This window comes from Mesoplodon bidens (genome assembly GCF_964165515.1).
Source record: "Mesoplodon bidens genome assembly, chromosome: 19".
NCBI lineage: Eukaryota > Metazoa > Chordata > Mammalia > Artiodactyla > Ziphiidae > Mesoplodon > Mesoplodon bidens.
In genome coordinates this window covers 19,166,775-19,189,737 of record NC_138179.1, presented here as the reverse complement: position 1 = coordinate 19,189,737, position 22,963 = coordinate 19,166,775, and the positions used below count along the sequence as shown (strand labels likewise).

Below are 22,963 nucleotides of genomic sequence, written 5' to 3'. Positions count from 1 at the left end.
AAGTTTGTGCCCACAAGTTGGGACTACTGAACTAGGCTTTTAAAAATAACAAGTAGGATTTTCACAGGTATTAGAGAAGTTAAAGATTCCACCTGTAGGAGAAAAACTGTAAGAAACTGCATGATTAGTTTAGAATGGGTGAGGACATTGCAGACAGAGTTAAAATTGTGTACTTTAAACTTTTAAGGATAGTCCTATTAAAATTTAAAGATTGAAAATAATTCAGTAGACTAAGGCAATCTTTCATGATAGGAATTCCAATCAGCTAATATAAAGCTTTTTTTAAAAAATTTACTTATTTATTTTTGGCTGTGTTAGGTCTTTGTTGCGCGGGCTTTCTCTAGTTGCAGCGAGTGAAGGCTACTCCTCGTTGTGGTGCGTGGGCTTCTCATTGCAGTGGCTTCTCTTGTGGAGCACGGGTTCTAGGCACGTGGGGCTTCAGTAGTTGTGCGCAGGCTCAGTAGTTGTGGCTCACGGGCTCTAGAAGGCAGGCTCAGTAGTTGTGGCACACGGGCTTAGTTGTTCTGCATGTGGGATCTTCCCGGACCAGGGCTCGAACCCATGTCCCCTGCATTGGCAGGCGGATTCTTAACCACTACGCCACCAGGTGAGCCCCTAATATAAAGCTTTTAAGTAGATCTGATATCAGTCAGAACTCAGGGACCCAAGAAAGCTAACTTAGTATCAGGGAATAGTCTTACCAGTGGGATAAAGTACATGGGCTTTGTGGTAGCTCTTTTGATGTTGTTTTACATAGATTCTTGGCTATTTTCTGTATTTGTGGCTTTCAAAGTGTTTTTGTTTTTGTTTTTTTTTGCGGTACGCGGGCCTCTCACTGTTGCGGCCTCTCCCATTGCGGAGCACAGGCTCTGGACGCACAGGCTCAATGGCCATGGCTCACGGGCCCAGCCGCTCTGTGGCATGTGGGATCTTCCCAGACCGGGACACGAACCCGTGTCCCCTGCATCGGCAGGCGGACTCTCAACCACTGAGGCACCAGGGAAGCCCTGTTTTTGTTTTTTTAAACCACAACCCATAATCAGAAATATTTTACATCATGACCCAGTGTATACTTAAGACACTTCAATGAATAGAAAGAAACATGCATTTAGATTTTATAACTGGAACAAACTATTTGTGATAAGCGCCCATGTTTTTTTTTCTTGTTTTTTTTTTGCGGTACGCGGGCCTCTCACTGTTGTGACCTCTCCCGTTGCGGAGCACAGGCTCCGGACGCGCAGGCTCAGCGGCCATGGCTCACGGGCCTAGCCGCTCCGTGGCATGTGGGATCTTCCCGGACTGGGGCACGAACCTGTGTCCCCTGCATCGGCAGGCGGACTCTCAACCACTGCGCCACCAGGGAAGCCCTTTTTATTCTATTTTTATTTGTTTATAAAGAAAACTGGTTAGTGACTCACTTAATTAGCTTTGCAGCCCCAGTTTGAAAAACTAGTTCATAGACTTAATATGTCCTAAGGCCCGTTTTGGCACTAATTTATACAGTTGGGGTAACATAGTCTGAGAAGGTAGACTTATCTCTTAACAGTGTAATGCACTCTTTACAACTGCTGTTCTAGTCTCCATTTCCCTCAAGTCTTCATGTTTTTTCCCTTCAATAGATAGTCTCATAAATTATGAAAATTAAGACCATAAGGCAGGCATAAAATTTGTCAGCTTTCTTCCTTTTTACCCCTGGATATCTGTACTACATTCAGTGTGTTTTCTTCCTGTGCAAAATGAAAGGATATTCTTTCTTTTTCTTGGTAAGCCCTTTACTACCCTTATTTTCTTTCTTCTAATTTCTCAGTTACTCTGTTTCGAGGTTTTTAAAATCGAGGTTACTTTTTATACTCAGAATCTAGTGGCCTTTCCTAAGAATTCAGAAGTATTTGGTGTTAATGATCTACCTTTCTTTGTTTAACTCCCCTCACCTTGCTTTTATGATTAGAAAAAGGCAATAAGAATTAATACTTGCTTGTGGTTAAAAATTCATGGTATATCAAAATGTACAAAGCAGAAAGTAAAAACATCTCATAATCTTGTGCTTCAGAGTTAATTAACCATTATTATTATATATTGGTGTCATGTTTCCAAACATTTTTCTATTTGTATACAAACATACCCTCACTTTTTCTTCATAAAGGCAAATGGGCTTATTCTATAGATTAAAAAAAAAAAGAATTTAACAATAGTTTGCTCATATCATTCCAGTATTTATTATGGGTATTTTTCTTGATATTTTCCTCTGACTCTAGAATGGTAAGTGCCATAAATCAGTGATCTCTAATGTCTTGTTCCCTGTTGTATTCTTTTACATACAACAGTGCCTCCCATAGGTAGATAATCATTATCTATTTGTTTAATGAATGAAGACCATTTAATGAGCTGAGGATTCCATTTCTCTATGATCTGAAACAAACACAGTCAGATGACCCTGCTCTGATGGGGTGTACATCTTACAATAAGAGAATCAGAGGTGTGAATTGCTTTTGCAATAAAGAAATGAAAAGAGGTCCATGTGATAGAGGGACACAGTGGCTAGTTAAGATTGGGTAGTCAAGTAAAATCATTCTCAAGAGGTAACATTTAAGCTGAGTTCTGAATATGACCAAGGGAGAACAGTGTTTCAAACAGAGGAAACAGCTAGTACCAAGAACACAAGTCAGGAACTTTGTCATTTTTGCCCCATAAGGCTGACTTTTTTCATTGGTTTTCTTTCACAATGACTTACGTTGTTTTGACAGTTGTTCAGGAACAGTTGCTAAGCAAATGATGGTGCTCTGCACTGCCTTAACACAGCAGTCACAGCCACATGTGCCTATTAGAATTAAACAAGATTAAAAATGCCGTTCCTCAGTTGTATGAGCCATATTATTGATACAAGTGGTTGGTGGCTAACATTGGCCAGCATAACTATAGACCATCTCTAGTGTGTGAAAGTTCTGTTGCACAGCCCTACTTTGGAAAGTCACCAGATTATAAACTCCTTGAGAGACTTTATGCTTTGTTCACTGCTGTACTCCCAGTGTGTGACACGTAAAGCCTGAATAAATATTTGTTAAATGATAAGATGAATAAGTGGATGGATGGATTGAAGGTCAGCACAACTGTTCCCAGAGAGGGAATAAGAAAATGCATAAGCTCTCAGATGAGAAAAAGCTTGTTGTGTTTGAAGAACAGAAAGAAGACTGGCTGGAACGAGAGAGAAGAGTGGAAGATTGAGATCAACGTAGAGACATTGACAACTTGACCCTGATAGGCAATGTTAAACTTAACTTTTAAATTTTGTTTTAAGTGCAGTGGGAAGAGATTAAAAGGCTTGTAGCACAGCAGTCGTGTAATCTGATCTGGATGCCTTTTTTTTAAAGCTGTTTCTTTCGTTTTACTGTTTTTTGAGAGTTTAATAAGGTGGTAGGTATGACAGTTTATTAAACTGGATATTTGAGTAAAGTAAACTGCTTGAAATCCAGATTATTTATTTTCTTTACAGTGTTAGCACTAGCATCCTTGTTTTATGTTTGTTTTAATAATTTTATTATTTATAAGCAGGAACTTATAGGCAAGAACTTGTTTTTGTTTTTGTATTTCCAGTGAAGGTGGTGTTTTTAAGGCTCATCTCACTTTCCCAAAAGATTATCCCCTTCGGCCTCCTAAAATGAAATTCATTACAGAAATCTGGCACCCAAATGGTAAGTTTATCTAGTTTTACTTTTACATTTGCAAGTATGATGGCCTGTCACTGAAGTTTTCAAGGTTAATAAGGAAGATGTAGTTCTCAATGAAATTGCATTGTAATTTTTGTACTAAGTTTGTTGTGTTTGTTATGCACATGGGCTTGGATTTAGATTCCTTAGAAGAGAAGGAGTGACAGAGATCACATGGGGAAAAAAAATCTGCATTTATTTATTTATTTACTCACTTAGTTTTCAGCTCGTTTTGAGACTCATGATGTTCCTAACTAGAGGCAGGGTTGGTGGGTGATATTCAGCATTAATAGAGCTCTTATAATTGAGGAGATAATTTCCAAGGTATTAGGTGACTCATTGGCTATTACAAAGAGCTTAGAATTAACTAAATCTGGATTTTTAATTTCTGTTTTCTCATCTTAGCTCCTAGACTATGGGCAACGCTTAACTTTTAATGTATATTCTTAGCTGTCAAAAAGGAATGTCTTACCTACATCATAAGGTTATTGATAGGATCAAATGAGATACAATACTGTGTGTTTAAACCTTCAAAAGTATCCAGTACTGCTGTGCATAAAATGGTGACATTGACTTTTTTACCCAAAGATGTACTACCATTTAAAATTCACTTTGTGAGCCAAAGGTTAGGCTAGATAAACTGTGTGTATACACAGTCTCCCTGAACTTTTGGCCTTGTTTTGTATGATAGAGCTTGCAAGAATTTCTTTCCTAAGTATTTTGACTATCAGTATTTTGTAATCAAAGTTGTCTTTTTAGACAGTTATACTAATCTGCATTCTACTTCTCATAGTCCAGACTTTCAGTTGCAAGGAAGAGAAACTCTTAAATATTAGTTTAAGCAAAAATCAGTGAGGGTAACGGATGCATGAATAAACCAAGGCTTTGTTTCAAGGAAGTGTAATAGCACCCAGTAACTTGAAAAACAGATGAGTCTTACTTAGGAGAGACTAGACTGGCAAATGGAAAACTATTGGGAACCAAGGAAGCCACCATATTTCATCACATCTAAGATAGCAGTGATCACAAAAGACATAGTTATTTTTTGCACCAGGAAGAAGGGAGAAAAATAATTTCTTTCTGGTAGAACACATTAGCGATAGTCCTACAAGATACATGGAGGCACAAATTGACCACATCTGCCTTGGACGTTTCTTTCATTTCTTCCTAGCCTTTTGGCAGTTTCTCCTGCCTTCTCTTGAATTATTTGATGTGTAATAGTCAATCTTTTTGCACCTATTTCAAAGGAAAATGTAACAAAGTTTCTGAATGTTGTTTCTACCACAAATTAGCTATATTACTGTAGGTAAAGCCTCCTGAACCTTAGTTTCTCTGTCTGTGAGAATTATACGAGAGAATATATGTAAGCAGTACATGGAACCTCTGTTATGAGGAACAATAGCAATGGCCTCCGTAGTTTAAGAGGGCAACTGAAATGAGTGTTTATTTTCTTTGTTTTTTAAGCTTGGAGGGATAGTTGGTTTGCAGGCCATAAGGGAGAAGGCATTAGAGAGTGAAGTAATTAAGACTTGATTTGAGAGAAGGGATGCTTTGTGAAGAAAGGATACCCGAGGAGGCAATGGGCCAGGGATGGCAGGTTCAGAAGGAGCTAGACTTAGAAAGGGGAGTGAGAGTGGTCTGCAGTGGGAATGAGAGGAAAAACCAGCATTTGAGTTTCTGCTAGGTGCTGGAGATACAAAGATGATCGAGTTATGGTCTTTCTGTAAGGATATTATGGTATGTGTAAGGGAAAGATGGGCATAAATTTAATGGTGAAACAGAGACAACAGTGATGTTGTTATAAAGGTGTTTGGTAGCATAGAACAGGGAGTCAGGGAATGATGGAGAATGTGATTCTTAAATAGAATTTTGAATATGTATCTTTAGTCGTGGGGACTCAATAGTTTTAAAGCTGTATATAGTAGGTTCATCATGACTATATTTATGTCTAGAAAGTTTATACTCACGGGGGAAGGTTTGGAAGGGAAAACCAGACAAAAGAGCTAGGAGATAGAGGATTTTATCAATTGCTAATGGGTACGGCATTTCTTTCTGTGGTGATGAATATATTGTAAAATTGATTGTGGTGATGGTTATACAACTCTTTAAACATACTAGAAACCATTAAATTGTATACTTCAAATACATGAATTATATCTCCAAAGCTGTTTTATTAAAAATTATTATATGGTAAAGTCATACAAGTTATTTGTATGACTTAGATGCATTCAATTTGGGACTTGTTTTTCTGGAGGTTCAGTTGCCATAACCACTTAGGTAATTAAAGAAAACTAGTCAAGGCTCAGCAGTGAGTGAGCTTAGGGCCTTGGAAGTTACTGACATCAAGATGACAGGTAACGTATATCAAATCATCATGAGGTATACCTTAAACTTACACAACGTTTTATGTCAATTATATCTTAATAAAGCTGGCAGGGGGGAGATGGTGGGTAACACTGTGATATAATGAATGGTTTAATTTACTTAGGGAAAAGATGATTAATTTTGGAGATTAGGATAACATCAAAAGTCAGACCAAGGAAAAGGAAAAGAAGAAAGTGATTGAGAGAATGGCTTCAAGAACCAGGGAAAGGAAGTGAGCCACGGAAGTAAGAGAGGAAAATGTGTCCAGGAAGGTGTCCTCAACAGTATCAGTTGTTTTGGGCCCAGAAGGGTTGACTTTAAAAATACCCAGGAGAATATGTTCTCCCAATCACTTTGTGAGAATAGTCATAGCATCCTGTTTGGAAGCAGAAGACAGTTTCCCATAAGGCAAAAAAGAGGGTACCCAAGTGTAAATAGAGAAGACGAGGAGAAATCAGATTTTCCTAATTTTATTTTTATTTTTATTTTTATTTTTATTTTTTTTTTTTTCTTTTTGCGGTATGTGGGCCTCTCACTGCTGTGGCCTCTCCCGTTGCGGAGCACAGGCTCTGGACGCGCAGGCCCAGCGGCCATGGCTCACGGGCCCAGCCGCTCCGCGGCATGTGGGATCCTCCCAGACCGGGGCACGAACCCGTATCCCCTGCATCGGCAGGCGGACTCTCAACCACTGCGCCACCAGGGAGGCCCTGATTTTCCTAATTTTAGAGCACAGCTTCAAGAGAAGGGAGATAGCTTAAAGGGTATGCATGGTTCAGGTAGTTTAGTTTCATGATGGAAGAAGAGCTGTGTTTTCTTTTCAGTCATTGATGCTGAGACTGTTGGCTAGCTACTTACGGGGATATTGATTTAGAAATTTTCTTCACACCAAACAGCAAAGTGAATTAAAACTCTAAATGGAATAAAAAGTTTCAAGTGATTTTTAAAAATAGTGAATATTATTTTCTGGGTGTTAGGAACAAGGAATTTCTAGTTTCAAAAGCAAGAAATATTGGAAGACTATAAAGAGGAAAGATAAATGGTAACTAAATTCAATATGGGATTCTTAAATGAATCTTGTGTCAGGTAATAAGGCCAGCTATTAAAAAACATTATTGGGGTATTGAAATGAAAGAAAAAAAATAACAGGCAAAAATTAAACAAGGAAAATTAAGAAGCAGTTTGGCAAGAAGAAAACTAAGCATTGAGTACATAAATGGGTAAAGGATATGAACAGACATTTGACTAAAGAGGAAATACATAAAGTTTCTGTACATGGAAAAATTTAGCCCCTAAAAGTATTTTAAACTAGATTTCAGTTGTGACATTTAAAATTTTTTCAATAAAGAAAAATCTTAGTTTTATTGCCTTGTCACTCAGAATTATCAGCTCATATCTTGCATTTTTAAAGTGTGATTTGGTAATAGATATTAAGCATAAAAACCTCTTTCTAAGAAACTAAACTATATGTTTAAAATGAAATGACACAAGGTTAAAAAATTTTAAAGGTGCTAAATTACGATAATTTTTATAAAAGGAAAATGGGTCTTAAATAGATTCTCTCTGATAGAATTCTATACAAACATTTGATGTTAAATTTTCTCAAAGAAAATGACTTCCTTTTCTCAAAGAAAAAATTTTAAGCGTAAGTGAGGAAAATATCTTAATACTGTGTAAGCATTTTCTGTTCAACTTTATAGCACTGTTACAAGATTTGCTGTTGTTTTTCTTGCCTCTTGATCTAGTTAGTTATTTCATTTTAGTTAAGAGATTTTACTAGGAGGTGTAGGTGAGCTGGGAAAAGGAACCTTAATTGCAGAACAGCTCATCATATACAAGACATTGAAGGCATGAGTCTTGAATGTTGCATTCACTGCCGAACTCCACGTTAGGTGGTGGGCGCCTGGAACACGGCACGCGTTCAAGGAGCATTTATCGTAGAGCCACAGTGCACACGAACTTTGACTCTGGTTACCCAGAGTTTATAACAACAGGGGAGTGCTTGAGTTAGGAGGTGAAAAGTAGGCTTTAACATTACACCTATCATAAATTTGTTGGACTTTAGGTAGGAAGTCAGGGATGAAATATACATAAATGGTGTCATTGGTTATTTACAGGATTTGGAAATTTGGTTAAAAAATTTTTAACCAAAATTTTATACTTCTCTGTCTTTTCTAACATTTCTCCAATAAGTATGCTTTTTGCAATAGGGAAAATTTCACTGTAGAAGATTAGTGAACGTTATGATTCTGATGGTTCCCTAATAGGGACTGTTTGTGTGATGTAAGTGTGGATTAGGACTCCTCTACCCCTTTTAATCAACAGTTAATTTGTGGCTTGGATTTTAAAACTGTTTTATAGATTAGGGGCCTAATGAATATCACGTATGTTGATGAATTTTCACTAGCAATATGACATGTTCCTTTTGTGGGTTGGAGTATACTTTTTCCCTGAAAATATAATTTTGCCTTTATGTGATTTTAGAAGTATATTATCATGTTACCTTTTATTTTTTTCTTAGGAAAGTCTCTAGACCTTTGACTATTAACAATTTCAATCAGTAAGTTAGTGGGGAAACTAGGAATTCATTATCCAGAAACTCACTTCTGGTGTTTGGACCATATACTTTCTACAAATGAAGAACAGATTCAACAGATGCCACTTCTTCATTTCATTGTATTTATTACATGTAAATGCTAGGCACCATCTACATACTATGTGTCTTGAAATTTTGCACAAACGAAAAAGGTAGCTTACATTCCTTTTGGGTTTGTCAGGTGGATCCTACTTGGTAAAATCTTTGGTCTTCCTAAAAGGTTAACAGGTTCCATTTTGGAAATTAACTTCTGTATCTTTTCAATGGTACAGTGGTATTGAATTTTATACAGATGCCATGGGAATCGGGACCATGTTTATTATAATATGTATTTTATGTATAGCCAAATTATTTTAAATATTTAAAACAGTAATCTTATTCTCTAATTCTGCAGTTGATAAAAATGGTGATGTATGCATTTCTATTCTTCACGAGCCCGGGGAAGATAAATATGGTTATGAAAAGCCAGAGGAACGCTGGCTGCCTATTCACACCGTGGAAACCATCATGATTAGTGTCATTTCTATGCTGGCCGACCCTAATGGAGACTCACCTGCTAATGTTGATGCTGCGGTAAGGTGGTCACATGCACACATCTCCCCTCCCGTTTAATTAAACTTGATTAGAACTATAGTAGCTTTATAAGTATATATGTCTGGGTGTGTATCGATATATGTTTTTATTCATTTAATTTTTTCATGAATCTGTACAAAGATAAGTAAGACGTAACTAAGCTTTACCCCTAAATATTTGTACCTGCATCTTTTAAGAATAAGGACACTAGGGACTTCCCTGGAGGCGCAGTGGTTACGAATCCTCCCGCCAATGCAGGGGACATGGGTTCGATCCCTGGTCCAGGAAGATCCTACATGCTGCGGACCAGCTAAGCTCATGTGCCACAACTACTGGGCCTGTGCTCTACAGCCCACGAGCCACAGCTACTGAAGCCCGCGCGCCTAGAGCCCATGCTCCACAACAAGAGAAGCCACCTCAGTGAGAAGCCCGCGCACCACAATGAAGAGTAGCTCGTGCTCGTCGCGACTAGAGAAAGCCTGTGAGCAGCAACAAAGACCCAACGCAGCCCCCCCCAAAAAATAAATTTAAAAAAAAAAGGAATAAGGACACTATCCTATATAACTATAAAACAGCTGTCATACCTATGAGAACTTATTATCAAGTCCTTAGTAGGTCCATATTATTATTCCCAAGCTTTTATTTTTAAAACTTTCAGACCTACAAAATGTTGCATTAGTTAAATAAACACCCTTAAACACCCCTATACCCTACACATATAGGTTCACAAATGTGGAGATTTTACAATGTTGTTATTATCATTATTATTATTTGCTAAACTGAGAAAACTTTATAGTCTTTATGTTTAAGTATATACTTAAATACTTCAGCATGTATCTCCTAAGAATGAAATGGGTGGGGCGGCAGAATCCAGAATTTTAGGAACCCACATTACTTTTTAAAAATTAGTTAATTTTGGCTGTGTTGGGCCTTCGTTGCTGCACGAGGGCTTTCTCTAGTTGTGTTGAGTGGGGGCTACTCTTCATTGTAGTGCTCGGGCTTCTCATTGCGTTGGCGTCTGTTGTTGTGGAGCACAGGCTCTAGGCGCATGGGCATCAGTAGTTGTGGCACTCGGGCTCAGTAGTTGTGGCACACGGGCTTAGTTGCTCTGCGGCATCTGGGATCTTCTGGCCCAGGGCTTGAACCCATGTCCCCTGCATTGGCAGGCGGTTTCTTTTTTTTTTTTTTTTTTTTTTTGCTGTACGTGGGCCTCTCACTGCTGTGGCCTCTCCCGTTGCGGAGCACAGGCTCCGGACACACAGGCTCCACGGCCATGGCTCGCGGGCCCAGCCGCTGCGCGGCATGTGGGATCTTCCGGGATAGGGGCACGAACCCGTGTCCCCTGCATCGGCAGGCGGACTCTCAACCACTGCGCCACCAGGGAAGCCCGTAGGCGGTTTCTTAACCAGTGTGTCACCAGGGAAGTCCTCACGTTACATTTTGTATTCGTTTTATTTATTTATTTTTTACTTTTTTTTTTTTTTGTAAAGGGTGGTGTTTCTTACCATTTTATTTTAGGTTTCTCATTTTTACATTACTGTTTTTATTTTCATTTTTTTGGTCTTCTCTTCCTTCTCCTTTTCTTTTTTTTAAAAATTATTTTATTTATTTGTTAATTTTTTTTGGCTGCACTGCACTCCACCGCATGTGGGATCTTAGTTCCCTGACCAGGGATCGAACCCATGCCCCCTGCAGTGGAAGCGTGCAGTCTTAACCACTGGACCGCCACAGAAGTCCTGTATTCATGTTTTATTAGTCTCCTTTAATCTAGAATAGTCCTAGTTCCTCAGCCGTCTATCCTTTAACAGTCCTTTTGTTCTAATTCTTATTCTTGGAAACTTTGTTAGTATATGTGAAAGCTGGGAGGTTAAATTCACCTTTTTTCCTTGTTATTTCAAACCTACATAAAAACTTGGGTGAAATCTTACATGTAGAAAAACACTACATCTAATAACCCCCTTTCAAATCTCTGGCTTTGAATTTTTGAATTTAGTAATTGAATTGAAGTAAACACTGACAGAAAATCATTCTAACTTCTAGTAAGTGAAGTATCAGTCCAAACAACATAAGGGGTGCATGTGTGCAGAATTGGTTTCACTCAAGAGTGTGTGAGTAATAAGCCAGATGTTAAACTAAGAGTGAAAAAAAAATAAACTAAGAGTGAGTTGGAGGAAGAGGGGTAGCATTTAAATGCCAAAGTGAAGAAGTAATTACTTTCGGTACCAGTACCTACACTAGCAGCTCTAATTCTAGTGGTCTTCAGTATATTTATATAAAATCTATATATCATCATTATTATTTTAGGAAGGTATTAAAATTTTGGGTGTAGGTAGGAGTAAAGGCCAAACTATTGAGTCATACAGACTTTCTGTCAATCTCTTTTCAGCCCCACTTCATTTATTTATTTGTTTGTTTGGCTGCTCCGGGTCTTAGTTGTGGTATGCGAGATCTTAAGTTTCAGCATGCGGGATCTTTAGTTGTGGCATTTGGGCTCTTAGTTGCAGCATGCAGTCTCTAGTTTCATGACCAGGGATCTAACCCGAGCCCCCTGCATTGAGAGCATGAAGTCTTAACCACTGGACCACCAGGGAAGTCCCTCAGCCCCACATCTTTTTTTTTTCTTTTTTTTTTTTATATTTATTTATTTGGCTGCACTCGGTCTTCTTTAGCTGTGGCATGCACCTCAACCCCACTTCTTACTGACTTCTCAGAGCTGTCATTTCCAAACTTTAACTTCAGAGTTCTATTCAATAGATCCTTTTCCCTCCTTTGCTGGGGTTCCATTGAGACTCCTGTAGGCTACTACTTTCTCTCCTCTAATGCGTGTTTCATTGTTCTTCCATCTACTTTTGGTCTTCCAGAAAAAATTTCTCCCCATTATTAGATGATTTTAATGCCAGCTTCTTTGATAGTGAGCATTTATACCTTAAAAAAATAATTCCAGTATGATCATTTTAATAGGATCTTAGGAGAGCTAAGAGATAAACATATTTGCTTTTTGGTCTGTTGATTCCATAGGTTCTTCACATGTAAAATGCAGATGATAACACCACCCATCTGGTCATCCACAGTGTGTGGCATAGTGGATTCAACAAATGGCGACTCTGTTATTAGCTAGCTCCTGCTTTGAACCATCATCTACCAATCTATCTTCTACCTAGAAGTCATCCTTGCCCAGTCTTGTGTGTCACCAGAGAATGTCAGTCAAATTATATATCTAAATTCCTTTCCACCCCTCTGCCATTGATTTGAGTCCTTTTAACTTCTTACCTACATTATTGTAATAGCTTTCTATCTGATTTCCCTGCTCTCAGTCTTACTTCTCTCTGCTAAGTGCTCTTTTTAGGTGATTTTTTTTTTCTTTTCTTGAGATTGACCTTCCTTCTTTTCTGGAATTGACCCTTTCTCCTTAAAATTTCTTAAATATGATAATGAGGTAATTACAGACAATAACATTTTATCCATAAATACTTCATCAAACGTCTCCAAATCTCTGTAGATGTTAGCATTATAGTTTACCTCATAATTTATTATAATGATTGGCTTTCTGGGGTGCCTTGCTTTGAGGGCAAAAATTGTTGTTCAAATCTCTTCCTCTGCACAGGCAAGTATTGAAGATTTCTGTAGTCTTTGCTGTCCCTAAGTAGATGATATAGGGGGGGAAAAAAGGGCTGGGCATTTTTGTGAGAATTTCCTGGTATTTACGTGCTAAGTAGAATCAGCTCTATTCTCCTGTGAAACTATGCTGGTGCTGTTTTGTGTTCCATTTTCATGGGCCAGGCAGTGATAGTGATATTGTCACTGTCATGTGTCCCAACCCCTCATCCCCCCACCCCCACTAGAAATAGTACTCAGTATCATCTCCGTATGATGCATTACACCCATATACTTGATATTGGAGGCACAGTTACGTCTACTTTATTTTCTGGTTGCTACCAGTAGGGAGAGTTGGTGATCCTTCAGATAGCCTGGATATCTTATTTTAAGTCGTAGCTTTCTTTTTAGCATGATACAAAACTGCTAATGATCTTCAGGGCCTTTTCCTTTTTTAAAAAGACTTTTGCCTGTAGAGGTCATTTGCATGTATCCTAGCAGAGTGCCTTGCAGAAGTGTTTCTTGACTACTTTTCTACCTTGTCAACTTCTTAACATTTTAAAAGTGTTCACATTGCCAAAGCATTACATTCAAAATTAAAATTAGTATTTGAGATTGTAAGATGAGCTTACATAAAATCAGTTGCTGTTACTTTTGTACTTATAGAAAGAATGGAGGGAAGACAGAAATGGAGAATTCAAAAGGAAAGTTGCCCGCTGTGTAAGAAAAAGCCAAGAGACTGCTTTTGAGTGACATTTATTCAACAGCTGTAACTTCACTTATTTCAGGGTAAGTTCATTTAAAAAATCATCCTGTTCTTTTGCATTTTTATACACGTCATAAATGTTTTTAGAAATTGTGTGATTTGGGTATTTGAATTGCTTGTTTTCATTGGCCTCATTTTTTAGTGGTAGTATCCAGTAGTCTCCTATTTCTCGGCAGAAATAGTGTCATCCGCTTGCTTTTTCCTTCAGTAAATGCAGCTGTTTTTTACTAGATATTCTGTGTTAAACTGGTTGTTAGTATGGTAGCAGTCTGTTTCTTTTCACTGATGGTAAAATTTCTCATTATAGAGTTCTGTTTTTTATTTAAAGCTAAGTTTCCTCCGTTTTACCTTTTGGTTTACCATCTTTGACTAAGCTAGGCATTGAAGTTTCTTGTATCTTCTCATACTGTGCTATATGAATAAAGAATGACTTAAATTTTTGTTTCCCAGTTTTTTTAAAATAAGGATCATATTTTATATTAAACATCTACCTTTCTTGTTTTAATTGGTCTTTATCTCCTTGTTTATTACTTACAGGGCCAGTAGGAAAATTTTCCCTTTTATTGTACACCATCTGTGCACAAGTCTGTTTTAAGTCTAGCAAGGAGCCAAAGATAGCAGCCACCCATCTGGCTTAGAAGAGGACATGGTGTAGATGAATTGACCAAATGTGTGATATTTCAGTTATTCGGTTTCCCTTTTTAAAATCAAGTATCGAGGTGATAAAACCTGTTTATGAAACGTAGCATCTAAAAAATCAGAATACATGATACATCCCTGTACCTGACCACCTATTTTAAGCAAAAGAACTTTAGGAATTCCCAGGTGGTCCAGTCAGTGGTTAGGACTCCGTGTTCTCACTGCCGAGGGCCCGGATTCAATCACTGGTGGGGAACTAAGATCCCACAAGCTGTGTGGTTTGGCCAATCAATCAGTCAATCAATATTAAAAAAGAAAAAGAGGGCTTCCCTGGTGGCGCAGTGGTTGAAAGTCCGCCTGCCGATGCAGGGAACGCGGGTTTGTGTCGCGGTCCAGGAAGATCCCACATGCCGCGGAGTGGCTGGGCCCATGAGCCATGGCCACTGAGCCTGTGCTCCACAATGGGAGAGGCCACAACAGTGAGAGGCCCACGTACCGCAAAAAAAAAAAAAGAAAGAAAGAAAAAGAACTTTATTACTACCTGTTACATCTCCTATATTCCCCTCCTACCCCATCCTTTTTTCATATTCCCAATTCTTTGTTTACCATTGCTTTTCTTCACAATTTCATCAAGTTTGTATTCCTAACAACATATTCCATGCTTTTGAACTGAATATATGTGGAATTATAATGTATGCATTCTTTTGTGACTTTTAGCTCATCGTTATATTCTTGAAATTGATCTTTGTTATGTGCAGTTATATTTCTTCTATTTTCACTGCTAAGTAGTATTTCATTAGATAAATTACTCTTGATTCTCATTGCATTATTTCTCTATTTTGGGAGGGGTTCTTTTGTTTGTTTTGTTTTGTTTGTTGTTGTTTTGTTTTTGCTTGGTGTTTTTTTGTTTTTTGTTCTTTTGGGTTTTTTTGGTCATGCCTCCTGGCTTGCAGGATCTTAGTTCCCCAATCAGGGATTGAACCTGGGCCCAGGGCAGTGAAAGCACAGAGTCCTAACCACTGGACCACCAGGGAGTTCCCCTATTTTGCTCTGCTTTTGCTATTACAGAGAATGTGGCTATCCTTGTTTCTTGTTGCAGAGATACTACTACAAGAGTTTCTTGGGTGTATACCTAGAGGTGGCATTAAATTAAAGGTATATGCACATCACTTTGAGTAGATAATGCCAAATTGTCTTCCAAAATGTTACATCTATTTATATTCCTTTTGGCAAGGACAAGGATTCCATTTGTTCCATATTCTCTTTAACATTTGATATTATCAGACTTCTTCAAAGTTTGTTTTCCCAAAGTTTTTGATCTGGTGTAAAATGATATGTCATTATGGACTTAATGTGTATTGCTTTAGTTACCAATGCAATTGCGTATTGTAACGTGTTTGACCATTGACACTTGAAATGCTTATTCTGGTCTTTCTTGTTTTTCAGTTAGGTTATTGATTTGTATCCTTGTCAGTTCACTTTTTCATGGTGTCTTTGGATGAACAGAGGTGCTTAATTTTTTTTTTTTTGAGGTGCTTAATTTTAATGTAGTTTAATGTAGTTTAATTTTTTAGTTCTTTCCTGTATGCATTTTACTTTTTGTGTCTTAGTTTCTTCCCTGCCATCAGAAAGCTACTATTGTATACTGTCTTCTAAAAGTTATTATGGTTTTGCCTCTCACAAATGTGTTGAGTTCACTGAAATTGGTTGATGTATGGTGTGAGTTGGAGTTCAACTTTACCCTTTGATTCCCCCTAATATATAACTGTTGACTGCATCGTTTATTGACAAGTCCATCCTTTCACCACTGATACGCAGTGTTGGTTATGTTGTAAAACTACATTCCAGGTATGTGTTGATTTGTTTCTGACCTTTCTAGGTTTCCTTGGTTGGCTTGTCTATCCTTGAACCGGTATCACACTGTCTTAATTTTTATTTATGATTTTTATGATTAAACGTATCAAATGCAAAGGTAAATCAGAAGTTAAGCTAAAGTCTACCCACTTTTCATTCTGTTTTCATGTTTGATTATCTCTAAGTTTCTGAAAAGACTCATATCTACTTTTAGATCTTGTTATAATAACCTAAAATGCTGAAAATTAACCTTACTTCTCTTTGTTCCCAACAGATGTAGCAATAACCTTGCAGTCTTCAAACTATTTCTGTTTTTCACCATCTTATTTATGTCTGTTTTATTTTTGCTAATAGTCCTGTCCTGATTTCATTATCATTACATCTAATACCTCCCGCACGTCTAGTCAGTGATCCTCATCTTTTCTTTTGACTCTTGCTTTCCACCACCTTAGGTCAAGTTCTTGTTACTAGTTGAACATCTTTTGTGTCGGCCTGCACTTCATCCTAGATATTTGTCCTGGATACAACTGCCATGTTAGTCTTCACAAAGCTCAGCTCATTCATTGCATTGGTTCTTTTATGGGTCGGACAATATCTTAGGAACAACAAACACTTCAGGGCTTGTTTTCCTTACCCATACTGTTTTCCAGTCAGAAAAGAGCTTGGCGACAACAACGAATTGAGAGGAAGGAAATAATAGGTTGAAGCCTAAGCTTATGCGTGATTTTACCTTATAAACAGTACTTTATAAATTTAGGAAATAATCAAGAATTTTATTTACCTTGATAGTATATTGCAAATAAAATAAATAAGTATGAATGAAGTGTCACAAACCAATTTTGTAAGGGATTATATATTATCTTCTTTGTTGGTGGGATTAGAGTTAATTTATACTTGATCATAACATACACGTCTTTAAAGTATACTTATCAAGATTAAGGTTCACGTAAAAAGAAGATGGAGGCAAATAATAATGTTGAATCAAAATACCTCCTTGCATAGAATAGGTTAATTGAAAAATAGTATAATATACTGTTAATGATGAAACTAAACTGAGAACTTACAATTAAAGGTGTAGGAAGCAATAACTGGAAATCTTGGCAAACAGGTCAGCACTGCTTACACATCCTTCTTTAAAGTTGCAAGTCCTACATATAAATTCATTCGTGCATTGTAAAGGCTGTACACTGTTGTAGAAGGGTGTGTGTGGCAGCTGGACATTAAATAGGACAGAATTTTTAATTAAATTAATGCACTAGTACTTTATTGGTTAATTTTAGTTACTATTCCTAACTTACTGTGTTACTGTTAAGCTCAGGCTTCTGTGTAAAAAATTATAGTCTTTGAACTGTGTGTTTTTCATCGGTAAGAACTGAGTAAATGATTTTGCATTTTGTTTTCAGTCTGAAGCTCATCCTCATCACGAGGATCCTTTGGCCCACCTATGGCCAAAGACAAACATTCTTTGGGAAACACTGATTAATAAGTAATTAAGGGGAGTTTCCTGGTGGTATAGTGGTTAAGATTTCACTGCCGTGGCACAGGTTCAATTTCCTGGTTGGGGAACTGAGATCCCACAAGCTGTGTGGTGCCGCCAAAACAAACAAACAAACAAAAAAGTAATTAAAGCAGATGTACTTAATTAACTAGCATTCAGGGACCCAATCTTGTCTATTGTATGTTGATTAAAAATTACTAGTAGCTTCCCTCTTATGCTCATATAGTCCCCCTCTTTCTGAAATGTATCTCGTCATTCATTCAACTCAAATACTCAACCCACTTCCCGTGCCAAGGGTCTGGAATGTGTGTTCTGTTTCTTTTGCCACTTGAGATGAGGTCCATTTCAAATTTCCCTTCTTTCATGAAGTTATTGCTCTTCATCCCCAAGCAAATTCTTCCCTTTCTGAAGCACTGTAGCACCTAGAGTCTTAACTTTTAGCCATTTATGAATTGGTCTTACTGCTCTTGTTATGTATGATATGATGCAGTTGGGAAATAATGCCTCAGTAAGTACCCAATTCCAGTCATCTGTTTGGATTGCACTAAAAGTGAAATCATTTGAAAATTAAATTAGGAAATCACATCAGACTCCATGACTTAATATCTTCTAAAAAAGGGTCTATGTTTTACTCATCTACCTAATGCACAGAACAAGATAGGCTGTAGGGTTGAGGTGACCACATAATCTTTATTTTTTTATTATTATTTTTTATAAAGTTATTTATTTTTACTTATTTATTTTTGGCTGCGTTGGGTCTTCGTTGTTGCGCGTGGGCTTTCTCTAGTTGCAGCAAGTGGGGGGGCTACTCTTCGTTGTGGTGTGCGGCCTTCTCATCGTGGTGGCTTCTCTTGTTGCGGAGCACAGGCTCTAGGCATGCGGGCTTCAGTAATTGTGGCACCGCGGGCTCAGTAGTTTTGGCGCACAGGCTTAGTTGCTCCGCGGCATGTGGGATCCTCCCAGACCAGGGCTCGAACCCGTGTCCCCTGCATTAGCAGGCAGATTCTCAACCACTGTGCCCCCAGGGAAGCCCTAAAACAGCATTTCTTATCTCATTGTTTCCATAGGCCAGGGTTCCATGTATGGCTCGGTTGACTCTTCTGGCTCTGGGCTCCTTATAATGCTGCAGTCAAGGTGTTGGTTGGCACTGCAGCCATCTCAGGGCTCAGCTGTGATTGCTGGTGAAGGTGGTATATTCATATTTGGTGGATTCAGTGTTTTGCTGGGGACCATTTACATTGATTGGTATGAGCCCTTTGGAGAGAAATTTAGCAGTCATTCTACTTCTCAGGAGCTGTCTTAGGGAGGTAGTCTAAATTCGGGAAATAGACACATGTTTGGCCATAGATAAACCCACAGCTTTCTTTCTGCCCACATCAGACCTGGTATGGTTGAATTCGGGTGATTGTAATATTGATAAATTCATTCGGGGATTTAGAAGACACTGAATTTTTCACACGTCTGGTGTGAGTTAAATATTTGCCATGGCTCTTAAGTACATTTGGCTTCATTGTTAGGAGTTTAAAATTATATCCCTTGGATTCCCAGTCATCTTCTATTGGACTTCTTTGTGACCAGCATTGGCTTGGCAGGTGATAACAGACTTCTGTGTTTCTGGAGTACTTGATCCGATGTAATAGTAATAGGTATTCTCCTCCCCTGCCCCCTTCTCCTGCTCCCCCTACATACTCAAAGGACACATTCATATAATAAAAGCTCTGAAAAGTCCAGTCATTTAATTAGACTTTTTATTAATTGAACTAGTGTTTTCCTAACCTTTGGAACAGGAAACTCTGCCACTTATTAATTAGCTCTGTGACCTTGTCTCTCTTTTCTCTGTAAAATGGGGGAAACCCCTTCATATGGTGATTATGAGCATTACATGAGATAAGTTTGTATAGCACTTTGTATACTGCTTGGCACATAATAAGTACTCGATAAGGTGGTAGTTGTTTTTATTTAGCTGTGGTTCTTCTAGTCTAAGTGAACACATGAGATCAGCAGATACAAAACAATAGGGAACTAATTGGGAGAGAAGGTCAGCTGTCGGAAGCTTCATGGATAAAATAGGTTTGGACTGAACCTAGAGAAGTCTAAGTTAAGGCTTAGTAATAGAACTTTATACACTGATGAAAATAATCTATATTTGCAGTGTCCAACATGGTAGTTACTGAGCACTCGATATGTGGGTAGTGTGACTGAGGAACTAAATTTAAAATTTTATTAACAATTATTTGAATTTAAAATGAAATGGTTGTATGTGGCTATCATATTGGAAAAGCACAAAAGTGAGCTTAAAGTGAAATGAAAAATTTGTTTCCCAAGAAATGGAATACAAATAAAAATTTCTAATCAATTAATTCTTTTGTAATTTATAAAATCATTATATAATGCTGTTTGCTTTCTTGTAGGTCTCCAATTGAGAAACATGGCACTGTTTTTCCTGCACTCTACCCACCTATTGCTGGACTTCTGTTGTAACAAGTTGGCAAACACTGGCTGGAACTGGGCTGCAATAAAACATGCCAGTATCAATGCTGACAAGAGCCTAACAAGTGCCAACTTACAGATGATTACGCATTTTGAATTCTAATGAACTGTTTTAACCTTCAGGAAGAATTGTAAAGACCTGTACATAGCACAACATGATCCGGATAATATATATACTGTTCATGTACATCCACAAACACACGTTGTACCAAATAATGCTTTCTTGTAGTAGAATAAGAATCGTGTAAATTCTAAAAGATTTTAGCAGGTTTTCTTTCCCTATTCAATGTTTCTTATCAGTTTTAAAAGACTCCTTAAAGCATGTCAGATAAAAAGCAATTAGGATTAAAAGTTTCCATTTAATTTCCTTTAAACCATTGAGGCTTCATTAAACTCTTTTCACTTACTAAACTTTGTATCTTCTTTGTTTTGACACACTCCCCTTTGCTTTTATCTCTTCTGTCTGCCAGGATCATTTAGTTCAAATACTGAAACACTCAATAAGCAACTACTTGATTTTTAATGATGACTTCAGAGGAATGGTCATCACTAGGTGCTTCATCCCTTTTGTATTATACTTGCACCCATCTCTTGGATTGGATATAGCAATAACATTTTTTCATTGTTGAGAGCTCTTGAATTCAGTCATTATCCCCAAGAACTAAAAAGAGTTGGTTCTGAATTCAATTCAGAAATTATTGAAATTTACCCCAAACAATACAAAATTCTGATTTGGTTTTATTTTTGCCCTCAGTTACCTAATGTGAAGGTTGGATGAATAAAGCATGCACAGCTGCAGGCTTTCTACTTAACTTCTGGGTTTGCTATTAAAAATGCTGTTTACCCACACCCTTGCTCCTTAGCTCTTCATATTTCTTTGCCTCTATTCTCTATACTGCAGATTTTTCTCACCTATTGTACAAAGAAATTGCGATGTATATTTTCATGTAATTTGATTTTGGAATTCTGTCACCTTATGTAGTGAGTTCTTCCAAAATATAATTTTTTTCCAATAATTGTCAAGTTGTTGGCTTTTATTGTATTGAATGAAGGTTATAATACTGAGTGCCAGAGAAGTGCAGTTTAGAAAAATCTCAGGTTGTTTCCTTATGCAAACAAATTTAATACTTGAAAATCACATGGCCATGGCAGTATATGTATTGGGTTGTGTATAGATTCTTATGTGAATCTCAAAGCATTACAGGGATGTAAAGGCTTTGTTATTTGACATATACAGATTTTGCCACTGACATACTGCACTTGGATTTTATTACTGTTTGAGCATAAGTATATTTCATATCATAAGTTTTCAAAAATAATTTCAGGAAGTGTAAAATGAGCATGTGCAGTGTTAAAGGTGGGCCCAGGTTCCTCTGTGTTCAGTGTGAGGCTGGGACTTGGAGGTAGTCTTTGGCATATAAGGGATAGAACTTGAGACAGCACCTGATGGGACATGGTGTTTAATTGTGAGAATCAGTGAGAATTGGTGCATCTCTGCTCTGGGGGGTTTGGAGAAATGCTTGGGCAGAAGGGTGAAAGGATTCCTGCAAGGAGCCAGTCCTTTACGAACTTTGCATGTCTTTTTTAAAGCAGAAGTAAAATAATTGAGGATGTAGTCACAGTAGAGAGTGATTTTTCTAAATTTCAGTCTCTTCTTCACTCTGAAGCATTTAAAAAGCCCATAAATGTGTAATGGCTGAATGTGAGATTGTTTGATTCATTGCAGCCCTATTTTCTTCAAGAACTGGGTGTGTGACTTTACTTTTTCAAGGACTCTGTAAACATTGTTGCCCCAAAGTGCCAGTACTGCATGCCTACGTGGGACTTTGAATGCAATCCCTTTTTATTCTTAAATCAGAAATTGTTCACATGGTGCTTGCTTGTGGCAAGATGGAGTGTGAATTTTGTTCTCCTATTGCTGTAATTCTGCTAGCAATCTCTTGAGTTAAAACCTGGGATTTGACTCTTCAGAGAGGAGCAAATGACCTAGTAACTCAGGGACAACTATTCTTGAACTTTAAGTGCCACATTAATGCAGTTACTTTGGTGTAACCATGTGTTCTTTAGGGCTAGATCTTGGGGGGGGGTAGAAGGAGAGCCAGGAATGAGTGCACGTCTCATGACACCCCTTTCCATCTGGTGCCCTGAGCGTGCTACATATAGAAACACAGGCCTCGAGAGATGTTTTGGCTTCTTTTCCTCTGTCAGATGTGTCATCTGTGCCTTTCCCAGTGTTCATCTGACTGTGAATCTAAATGCCTCTACGTGTGATGTCAAACCACCCTCAGGTGACACTGATCCAGGTGGCTTTTGTCCCAGCAGTGCCTCATCATTAGTGTGAGTTTTGTCTGCTTTAGGAAAAGGATTTTTCTCCCTGACCTCGTGCCAACTATCAACACCACCTGCATAGTCTTATGGATTGTAGAACCATTGCCTGTTTCCTAAATTTATTCCAAGTTCTTGTAAAGGCTTATCGATCTCAGTCTGTGCTCATAATGGGATGGATGATCTCAGTGGCTTTCTGGCCTCTTGTGAGTTTAAAATCCAAATGAGGTTGGTTTTCTTGTCATTACAAGGTAATATTTTTGTGAGGTTATTCCGCTAGTTCTGTGATTACTTGGGTGTCATAGTGTCTTTAATGGCCTTCATTCTTGGTTGTGAAATTTTATTTTATATGCTCATTCACCCTCTACAAATCTGCCCGTTTGGGGTTGTGGTGCCTGTGTATCTTTGCCTGTCTGGTCCCCAGTTGGTGGAATTACCTTTTGTGTACTGCCACTTCTCAGCATCTTTGAAATAATGTTGCTTCATTCCAGGTTTTTGTTTGTTTGTTTTTTTTTTTTAGTTCTGTAATTTGTTGATTGTATTTAACTATGTGAGTTCTGTTG

The 22,963-nt window shown here is 37.9% G+C and overlaps 1 protein-coding gene across 2 annotated transcripts in view; it reads left to right on the top strand.

The window, feature by feature from the left end:
- UBE2G1 (ubiquitin conjugating enzyme E2 G1) overlaps positions 1 to 21,091 on the top strand; it is a 96,967-nt gene extending 75,876 nt beyond the window's left edge. For both annotated transcript variants that reach the window (XM_081218073.1, XM_081218072.1), the window contains exons 3-6: positions 3,592 to 3,689; positions 9,056 to 9,234; positions 13,495 to 13,617; positions 19,997 to 21,091. In XM_081218073.1, coding sequence (XP_081074199.1) covers positions 3,592 to 3,689; positions 9,056 to 9,234; positions 13,495 to 13,581 — 364 coding nt within the window. In that variant the 3' untranslated portion in view covers positions 13,582 to 13,617; positions 19,997 to 21,091. The remainder of the gene's footprint in view (positions 1 to 3,591; positions 3,690 to 9,055; positions 9,235 to 13,494; positions 13,618 to 19,996) is intronic.
- The last annotated feature ends 1,872 nt before the right edge of the window (positions 21,092 to 22,963 follow it).